The sequence below is a fragment of the Dipodomys ordii genome, unplaced genomic scaffold (genome assembly GCF_000151885.1).
Source record: "Dipodomys ordii isolate 6190 unplaced genomic scaffold, Dord_2.0 Scaffold116, whole genome shotgun sequence".
NCBI classification, from domain to species: Eukaryota; Metazoa; Chordata; class Mammalia; order Rodentia; family Heteromyidae; genus Dipodomys; species Dipodomys ordii.
In genome coordinates this window covers 1978319-1989145 of record NW_012267332.1, presented here as the reverse complement: position 1 = coordinate 1989145, position 10827 = coordinate 1978319, and the positions used below count along the sequence as shown (strand labels likewise).

General features: G+C 38.3%; 1 protein-coding gene across 5 annotated transcripts in view; it reads right to left on the bottom strand.

Annotated features, from left to right (window-relative positions):
- Positions 1-10827, bottom strand: part of Atrx (alpha thalassemia/mental retardation syndrome X-linked) — a 172246-nt gene that overhangs the window by 108228 nt on the left and 53191 nt on the right. For 3 of the 5 annotated variants that reach the window (XM_013028924.1, XM_013028925.1, XM_013028928.1), the window contains exons 3-6: positions 10517-10572; positions 8241-8293; positions 5583-5707; positions 2829-2942 (exon numbers count right to left, since the gene is read on the bottom strand). In XM_013028924.1, the coding sequence (XP_012884378.1) occupies positions 2829-2942; positions 5583-5707; positions 8241-8293; positions 10517-10572 (348 nt within the window). The remainder of the gene's footprint in view (positions 1-2828; positions 2943-5582; positions 5708-8240; positions 8294-10516; positions 10573-10827) is intronic. The other 2 variants (XM_013028926.1, XM_013028927.1) reach the window with 1 other exon arrangement.

Below are 10827 nucleotides of genomic sequence, written 5' to 3'. Positions count from 1 at the left end.
AAGCCAGCCCGGGCAGGAGAGACCGTGAGACTCCTATCTCCAATAAACCACCAGAAAACCGGAAGTGGCGCTGTAGCTCAAGTGGTAGAGCTCTTGCCTTGAGCTGAAGAGCTGAGGGACAGCGCCCAGGCCCAGAGTTCAAGCCCCACGACCGACAAAAAAAAAATAATAATAATAATATAATTAATCCTTTGGAAAATTTCTCCCATATGTATCATAAGAAATCTCATATGAGGATATTCACTGGGGCAGTAATTAGAAAATCAGAAGTGACTTCATATTTGGGAAATAAACAGTAGTGTATGTGTACTAAAGAAGCACAAAAAAATAAAACTAGATTTACATTTCCTGACATGGATACATTTCAAAACACACATTGAATGAGAAATGTTCCCAAAAGGATATATACACATATATATATACATATATATAATCCTACTTTTTTAAATGCAAAGTAAATGTGTTTGAAGTAAATGCATACAGAGAAAGCATAGAAAAGCATGCATGCACATGCACATGCATAAAACTTGAAGACAATCATTACCTGTGGGGTGGGAAGAAGGGGAAAGGATGAGAGTAGGACTGAAGCATTATTTTATTTAAGTGAGATCTGAAGCAAATATGGTAAAATGTCGAAATGTTACTTAACATTATGTATTTGTTTCTGTATACTTAGGTTTTAAGTCTTGATTGTTAGGTACGAAGTATCCTGAAGATTGTAAAAGTATGTGAGTGGAAAAGGGATATTTTCATTTCTGAATCCAATACAGTTCAGTAAAAGGCAGTTGTAGAACACATTTTTATTAATGAGAGGGGAAAGTATGTCAAAACAGGTTATGATAGTTTAAAAAAAAAAGGTTCCTAAAATGGCTACCTTAGCTAGGTCACTGAACCATAATTGTCTTCCAAACCAATTTATGCTATTTATAAAGTTTACATTTTTCATAGTTTCCAAAACCAGGCTTTACTTTTAAAGTCTGAACACTAAGTCTATACTAAGTCTACACTAAGTCAGATCACTAGTCTATACATATGTATGGAAAACCTAGAATTAAATTTCCTGTGTGATTACTGACAGCTTAAAAGATGCAGCAAATCATTAGATTAAACACAAAAACAAAAGATTCAGGCTCCACTAAATGGCTATAAACATATATATTCCCTTAGGCATGATAGAAACATTCTTACATGGGCACTCAATAAAATGTCCCAAAAACCTATCAGCTAATACATAATACCAGTTGCATACCCAAATGACACTAGGAATGCTCTCCCCAACCACCGTGCTTCTTTGACTCTGCTTTCTAGCCTCATCCACATTTCTGATGCTAACTGCTCTATATAGTCCCGTTCCAAAATATGCCATTTAGATATTAATCCTAACACCATTCAGCATACATACTTGTCTGTCTTCACTTGAAGATTAATGACCAGTAGAAATAAACTCATTACTGATTCTTTTTTTGTTTGTTTGTTTGGATGTGGGGCTTGAACTCTGGGCCTGGGCCCTGTCCCTCAGCTCTTCAGTTCAAGGCTAGTGCTCTACCACTCGAGCCACAGCACTACTTCTGGCTTTTTCTGCTTATGTGGTGCTGAGGAATTGAACCCAGGGCCTCATGCATGTGAGGCAAGCACTCTACAACTGAGCCACCTCCCCAGTCCCTCATTACTGATTCTTAGCATCATCTTATATTAGCTGATTCTCCTAAGTTTTAATAACTGTACCTTGCCCTTGGTATTGATGAAATGACAGCTTTCCTGCCATGAACTAGAATCTCATTTCTTTGTTATGTTCAAAGGGGGTTGAACTCCCTCTTGTGGACAAAAGACTAAACAACATTTCCTTGATTTTTTTTTTAAATCTAAACCTGAAACCTAACAATTCAATCTGAAAACCAGTATTTCAAAAGTACAGATATATTTTACTAGTTTCACCGAGATAATTGTGGTAGTGAAAAAAACATACTCAGAATTTCACAACTGTGAACTTCAGTATGATTCCACAATTATACAACATGATCAATATCAAATGAATACATCAACATTATTCTTATATTTCCATCTTTTTGAAGACTCATTCTTTTACAATGACAGATTCTGGCTGTATTAATCAGCCAGTTACTATACATAGGCATTATTTTAAGAGCACATGCAAATGAGTGGGACATATAGTCTCCTCAGATTTCTAAAGGAGTGCTCCTGCAGCTGCCTTTCTAGAGATGGCTGTGTACATACTGAAGGTGGATCAGACACAACAGATGGCAGGACATTATTAGCTCAAACTCCCTTCTCTTTCCTACTCATCTATGTACTGCATCCATGGATCAACAACTTGAAACTGGGGCATACTTCCTGACCTCATGATCAGAAACACAACTAGTTAGAGAGAAAAGTAAAGAGATTTGTGGTTTCTTAGTAAGTACCCTCAGGTAACACCTAATGTACAATATCTAAGACTCTATTTCACAATATTCCGAATATGTATGGAGTTACCTAGAAGCCACAGGCAAAATTTTGCCCCATCTGCAATTCTTCTCAGGTAAGGGGAGCATGTGGTATTCTAGATCTTACAGGACTAACCAGTGAAAGAAAGAAGTGCTAAGCTTCTTGAGATAGCTAAACAGCCACTGAAGGCAAAGGTGTTTTGAAAAATGGTGTTTAGCTTTTTCTGCTTCAGAGCTCAAAGAGAAACAGAAGTTCATTTTAAATAGTGCTTTTAATAAAACAATGGGCAGAAAAGTGGAGGTATTTTTAGTCAGCATATCAGATTTTCCAATATGGTCATAGACAGCATTTGAAATTCATGTTTCATTCTCATTTGTATTTACCTCCGCGTTTTTTGAGATTTTCAGTTTTCATTTTACTTCTGCTTCTAAATTCAGGCCCTTTAAAATCATCTTTGTCTTCATTCAGCACTGGCTCTGGTTGTACAATCACTGTACCTAGAATGATTTCATTCAAAAAACCATTACACATATTAAATGTGCAAGTGAAGTACTAGACTTCAGATAAAGCCAACATTGCTGGTACATATTTTGTTTTCTTTCAAGCTTAAAATACTTGTGAAAGGACCTCAAGAGTAAATAAAACAGGGAAGTTGTAAAAGGGCCAGGTGTCCACAATTTACTTGTTGGATTATAGGTCTTAGAAATAGTGGAGGTCTTACAAACTGACAGTAACAGGCATGTCAATCAAATAATAAACCTTGGCCCAGTTTTGAATTTGCATAATACCTATCACAAAAGCTGTTAGGAATATGAGCAGTCACATTAAGTTTCACAGAGTTTATAAAACAAGAGGTTGGCAGAAAGAAAAAAAAGACACTCTTCTTATAATCCAATCAGAAAATGGAGAGGGATTTTTTTGAGTAGGTTTCTACTGCTTTGAGGGGAGGAGAACTATGACACTCATTCTATTGCTGCTACCCCTATTCTACAGCATCTGCTAGAGTATGCCAAAGCTTCAAGTCTTGTAAAATTACTCTAAAATACTTGAACTGAAGTAATAAATAAATTATAAACTGAATTCTAGAATAAGATCATTTGTGGCTGCCTATTAAAGTATTTTAAACAGAATGTCTTTTCTTAATTATAAAATCTGTGAACTGAGGAGAGAACAAGTAAGGAGCAAAGAAAATCAGCTCAGTAAAAAGGCTCCAAGGCCTCAACATCTGCCTGCCTTCATGGGCTTAGTAATGGGCCATTACTGACAACTATTAAAAAGGTAGTTTTGTCAGGGCTCCTCTGAAACATGGGCCTATATAACTGGACAAGCATAGTTTGTCAAGTTAGAGCATCTCGTCACCAGATGAATTTCTGAGTCTGAAAAGGGTAACAAGGGAAAGGGCAAAGAAGATCAAGAGCTTCCAGGCTGTGCTGAATTTAAACAATCCTTATCCTCCCAAACATGTCATTTACAGCAATTATTTTAGGTATATCATCTACGAGAGTTGCCAACATTTGAAAAGGGCTCATGATTTCAATTAACAAAGAAACAGCTGAGCTTTCCTAACTGGAGCTCCTTCTCTACATGGGAACAAAGCAGCACAATCACAAAGGACAGCCACTAGCTTTGGATTAAGGGAGGTCGCACCTGAAATCTTGGCTCCTCAATTTAAAGCAGAAAAAAAAATGTCTTCAACTAAAAATTTTAAGTCTTTATCTCAAACAGTAGAAACAATAGCTACTTTACCACATTGTTCTGAAGACTGAAGAAGATAATTCTCTAAAGATTTCATTGTATCCATGCATACTCAAAAAAATTTTAAATGACCACCCAGATTTAACCTTACACACAGGTCTATTGTTGTTTTAACATGAGAGGATTAACCTACACTCAGGTTAGTAACATCATATACTGATCTCCATTTACAGTACCAGTAAAAGAAGGGTTTGCATTTCTAGTTATTACAATAAGCACTCCCAGTGATATCTATTAAGACTGAAAAAATCCAAAGTAAGTCACCCATTGTCTTCAGGACTCCCAAGTTGTTTGTCCCATCACTCATCAAAATGATTACACAAAATTGTTAGAAATGGTTCAAGAAAAGAAAATGGTAGGCCCCCTCCATTCTTCTCTTTCTTTCTGTTTCCCTCATTCCTGTTCTACATTTCATTTCTCATTTCATTTTCTCAATAGATTTTATAACTCCTAATTTGTCCTAGTTAATCAAAGTTCAATCCTTCCTACCCATAATGTTCATTTAAATTCCAGAATTTTTAAAAATGTGTCATACAACATAAATAGAGACAAGGAATTAAGGTTAATAATGCTGTGAAAGAGCTGACTGTGAATGCATTCAGAAATCCTACTGAGAGACTAGAACATAGTATTTAACAACGATGAAAGTCTAAACTTATGAGTCCTTGAGTCCTTGAAACACCATGAAATTACCAAGTCCCTTGTCACTCTGTCATTTTCTAGGCACAATGCTGTCAGACTTCAGCCATGAAGAGTACAAGATTTTCATTTGGTCTCTCCCCTAATCTCATTAAGAAAGTTTTACCATTAGAAAGACAACAAGTGTCTGACAAGGTTTTTAAAACATATATAAACTTCAATAAACACACCTCAATCTACCTTAAACAGGTAACTTTTTGTCTTAGATAATTTAAGACTGCAGTGAAAATAAAACAGGGTCCTGAGGAACAGTTTAGGGGCAGGATGCTTGCCTAACGTGCACTGGCCCCGGGTTAGACCCTCAGCACTGCAAAAAATAATAATAGTAATTCAGCAAGACTAAACCAGACTATAATTTTTTTTAAGATTTCAAGGCTACTCATACATTTTTACATATGGCAAGCAATTAAAACCTTTTAAACCTGCTTCCATATTCAAGTATAATTTGTAAATGAGCTTTACTTTTAAAGTTCGCTGGAAAGAAAAAAGTAATTCGTTATTCTGAAAACACACTGAATATTTCAAATTTTTAACTTTACTACAATGTATTATCGTACTAATCTATTTCCAGTTTGCTATAACTACAATGCCAACTTTGCTCCTTTACATATACCTCACAGTACCCAAGTACCAATTTTGTAATAACATACTTTAACACCATATAAAAAATTATTACAGATTACCTTTTGGCAAGCTTTGCATAGTAATATCATTTTCTGAATTTTCATTAGAAACTTCTTCATTTATACTTTCATCCAGAGGTTTTTCATCATCTGATTCTACATATTTTGTTACAATTGAAGGTTTCCTATAAAAAAAATTAAGTCCATAGAATTACTGGCATTTCTTTTTTTTCTTTTTTTTTTTTTTCGGTCTGGTCGTGAGCCTAAACTCTAGGCCTGGGCGCTGTCCCTCAGCTCTTCAGCTCAACACAAGCACTCTACCACTTGAGCCACAGCGCCACTTCCGGCTTTTTTCTTTTTGCTTATGTGGTGCTGAGGAGTTGAACTCAGGGCCTCAGGCATGCAAGGTAAGCACTCTAACACTGAGCCACCTTCCCAGCCCAATTACTGGCATTTCTGACAGCTGGAACAAATGCTCCCAAAAACATAAATGATTAACAGAAGCTCTGAAGCACAGGTATGCATGGGAATGAAGGAGAGAAGCATGTATCTCTATATACCATCAATGAAGACTAATTTAGTAAACCAAAGGTCTACTGAATTCTTAATTTAAAAAAATAAAAGCTCCCAAGGGCACCTCTAAAAGTAGTCACTTCAAGAATCCCTCTGTTAGCCAGGCGCCGGTAGCTTACACCTATAATCCTAGCTACTCAGGAGACTGAGATCTGAGAATCACAGTTCAAAGCCAGCCCGGGCAGGAAAGACCGTGAAAATCTTATCTCCAATAAACTACCAGAAAACCAGAAGTAGCACTGTAGCTCAAGTGGTAGAGTGCTAGCCTTGAGCTGAAGAGCTGAGGGACAGCACTCAGGCCCAGAGTTCAAGCCCCACAACCAACAAAAAAAAAAGAATCCCTATGTTAGGGCTCAAGTGGTGGTAAGCAGTCTAGTGAGCATGAGACACTAAGTCCAAACCCATACCAGAATAAAAAGAATTACTAACTTGGACAATAAGTTGTAACGAGGGGCTGGGAAGGTGGTTCAGTGGTAGAGCGCTTGCTTTGCATGCAGGAGGACCTGGGTTAAATTCCTCAGCACCACATAAGCAAAAAGAAAAAAGCCGAAAGTGGCGCTGTGGCTCAAGTGGTAGAGCGCTAGCCTTAAGCTGAAGAGCTAAGGGACAGTGCCCAGGCCCAGAGTTCAGGCCCCACGACCGGACCAAAAAAAAAAAAAAAAAAGGTGTAACGAGCAAACTGTGTGTATTAAAAGTCATTCCAGGGCTTGGGAGGTGGCTCAGTGGTAGAGCGCTTGCCTTGCATGCATGAGGCCCTGGGTTTGATTCCTCAGCACCACATAAGCAGAAAAAGCTGGAAGCGGTGCTGTGGCTCAAGTGGTAGAGTACTAGCCTTCAGCTGAAGAGCTAAGGGACAGTGCCCAGGCCCAGAGTTCAGGCCCCACGACTGGACCCAAAAACAAACAAACAAACAAAGTCATTCCAACTACTTAGAAACACCAAAAATTCAGTACATTCGGCAAAAGTTTCAGTCCTTGGGCCTGGGAAGGTGGCTGAGTGGTAGAGTGCTTGCCTTGCATGCATGAGGCCCTGGGTTTGATTCCTCAGCACAACGTAAACAGATAAAAGCCAGAAGTGGCACTGTGGCTCAAGTGGTAGAGCACTATCCTTGAGCTGAAGAGCTGAGGGACAGCAGCGCCCAGGCCCAAAGTTCAGGACCCACAACCGACCAAAAAAAAAAGTTTCAGTCCTCACGCATGATTTTTTTTTTAATTCAGAAGATGGACTGGGAATGTTGCTTAATGGTAGAGTGCTTTCCTAGCATATAGCATATAGCATACTGAGGAATTGAACCTCAGTACCACCTAAACAGGAAAAGCCAAAGTGGTGCTGTGGCTCAAGTGGTAGAGTGCTAGCCTTGAACAAAAGAAGCTCAGGGACAGTGCCCAGGCCCTGAGTTCAAGCCCAGGACAGGCAAAAAAAAATCAGAAGAAAACATTTTGCTACTCTTTGATACCCCTTTCCCCCTCCCCCGTCCTGTAACAACTCAAGATGACTCCTACCAGCTGTGAACAGCTTCACTAATGCTACAGAAACCCAAAGGGTCTGGTAAGACAGTAAGCAAACTCACCTTGTCTCCTTTTTCAAAGTACTCATTCTAACTAAAGAAAGGAACTAAAGGCTGAGAGCTCAAGGCTCATTCCTGTAATCCTAGCTACTAGGAACTGAGATCTGATGATCAGGGTTCAAAGCAAACCCAGGCAGGAAAAGCCCCTGAGATTCTTATCTCTGATTAAGCACCAAAAAAGCCACAACTGGAGCTGTGGTTCAAGTGACAGAGCACTAACCTTGGGCAAAAAAGCTCAGAGACAATGCCCAGACCTGAGTTCAAGCCCCAGAACATATATATACATACATACATACATACACACACACCCAGGAACTATATATTACAAATGTCACTAATACATAAGAAATTCTTCTCTAAAAATATTCCTCTATAATTCCAAGTTGGAAAGAATTGATCAATATTAAACTCAAGTGATAAATGCAACAGTTTTAAATTTTTAAATGTCTATCTGTATAAAATACTTTAGCACAATGGTGCTTGATGTAAGTATAGAAAGTAAATTATATATTAAAAAAACAGGAATCAAAAAAAGCAGAAAAAGAAAATAACTTCCTTTCCCTTCAATGTCAACCAACCTTTTTGATCTCGATGATCCTGAAGATCTGAATTTTTCTGAAGAGCCAGTTCCCTAAATGTGACACAAAAGACAACGGTGAGTAAAAGGTTCATAGCAACATCCCTACAGAATTAACCATTTCCCTGTGCTAAATCGTGCGTGTGCATGTGTGTTGGTTGGTAGGGACTACAGGTTGAACAAACAGCCTTATGCAGGGTAGGCAACACTTTAGCACTTTCTTTTTTCTTGTTATTTTAGGGTTTTACTATTATTATAAAGGTGATATCCAGAGGAGTTAGTTACCTAAGTCAAGTAAAGGGTACATTTCTTTTCTGGATACTATCACCCCCTTCCTTTGTTCTCTCCCAGATTTCAAGCTCTTTTTTGGGGGAGAGGGGCTGGTCTTGTGACTTGATCTCAGGGTCTGGGTCCTGTCCCTGAGCCTCTTTGTGCTCAAGATTAGTGTTCTACCGCTTGAGCTACAGTGGGATTTTTCTGATTAGTTTACTGGAAATAAGATTCTCACTGATTTTCCTGCCCAAGCTCACTTCGAACCACGATCTTCAGATCTCAGCCTCCTGAGTAGCTAGGATTCCAGGTGTGAGCCACCAGTGTCAGGCTTCTAATACTTTCTTTTCTTTTTAAATTGTGAAAACTCCGTACAAAGGGGTTACAATTATATGAGCAAGGTAATGAGTACATTTCTTATCAAGCATTGTTGCCTCCTCCTTTGTTTCCCCTTCCCATCCCTTCCCATCTTCCCCTCCCAGGGTGCCCCCCCCAGATAAGGACTCAAATGGTTTTTCTTTCTTGCTATTGTTTCTAACATATTTATAAGATGATTTCTAATACTTTCTTAATTGTTGCCGTTGCTTACTAAGGCAATAGGTGGGGACAGACTGCCCCCATTCAACAAAGACACATCACAGGAGCAGAAATAATCACATAACAGCAGAGGAGGACACTAGAAAGGACCTGAAAATTGGCCCTTCTCCTCTGTACTAACATGGCACAGAGGAACTTTGATGACTTGTTCTGCAATTCTAAATTTACTTTTTTTTTTTGGTCCGGTCATGGTGCCTGAACTCTGGGCCTGGGTGCTGTCCCTCAGGCTCTTCAGCTCAAGGCTAGTGCTCTACCACTTGAGCCACAGCGCCACTTGCGGCTTTTTTCTTTTTGCTTATGTAGTGCTGAGGAATCGAACCCAGGGCCTCATGCATACAAGGCAAGCACTCTACCACTGAGCCACCTTCCCAGCCCCTAAATTTACTTTTTGCTTAACTAATTATTACTTTACAAGGTATCAATTTTTTAATCTGTTAACAAATTGCTTTTTTCCATTTGTGGATTTTCAAGACTTTTCTTGTAAATATACATAAAATATACCATCTCAACTGTTTTCATATGTACAATTCAATGCCATTAAGTATAGTCACAATATTGTGAAGCCATATCTATTTTCAAAACTTTTCAAATGGTAAGGTTTTTTTGCTACTAGACAGAAAAAAAGTCTCCAAACTATAATGTACCCCTGCATATGAGATTAAAAAAAAAAAACTCTGTGAGGGTTATTACAATACTTGGAAGACACTGAATACCAAATTTTAAGAAACTTGAAAACTGGGTAACTATGCAATAAAATGACAGTTAAATACCACTTTGTGAGCAAGCCTTCTACTTTCTGACTTAAGGAAAGCCACTGAAGTGAAACATGCCAAAAAACAGTGAACACTTCCTCAAACTGGACAACTAATATGGTGAATTATCATAATAACAACTGGGCATATAAATAGCTTTAAATATAGATATGTATTAATAGGAAATAATAGCATACATTCTAGTTGATTATTAGCAATTAATAAATCCCTTTACTGAGAGAGAATGAGGGACAGATGACATTGTATAAAAGGAAATGCACTCATTACCTGATTCATGTAAATGTAGCCCCCGTGTATATCACCTCTAAATAACAATGAAGTAAATTTTAAAAAATAAAATGAAATAAAACCCGAAGGCAGGCACTGATGGATAACGCCTATAATCCTAGCTACCCAGGAGGCTGAGATCTGAGAATCATGGTTCAAAACCTGCCCAGGCAGGAAAGTCTGTGAGACTCTTATCTCCAGAAAACAGGAAGTGCCAATGTGGCTCAAGTGGTAGAGCGCTCGCTCACCTCGAGCTGAACAGCTGAGGCCCTGAGTTCAAGCCCAGACTGACAAAAAATAAAAAATAAATAAAAAACTGAAAAAAGAGAAAATAACTAAATCCTTTTTAAATGTTCCAAATTATACTTACCTCTTCCTTATTATTTTCCATCATATCAGAATTATTTCCAGAAACACGGGTTTTATCTAAAAAAAAAAAAGGCAACAGAAATCATTGTTTATCTTTTCAATATATTATCAAACCCTAAAATCAAGCAAGACATGGTAGTACCTGGTGGTACATTCCTATAATCCCAGCACTTGAAAGGCTGAGGCAAGATCACAAGTTCTAGAGGCCAGCTGAGGCTACATAGTAAATTCCTAAACAATCTAACTATAATACCAAGATCCTCCTGCCTAAAAAAACCAAAAGCCAAAGCTGGGCGCCCATGGCTCGCACTT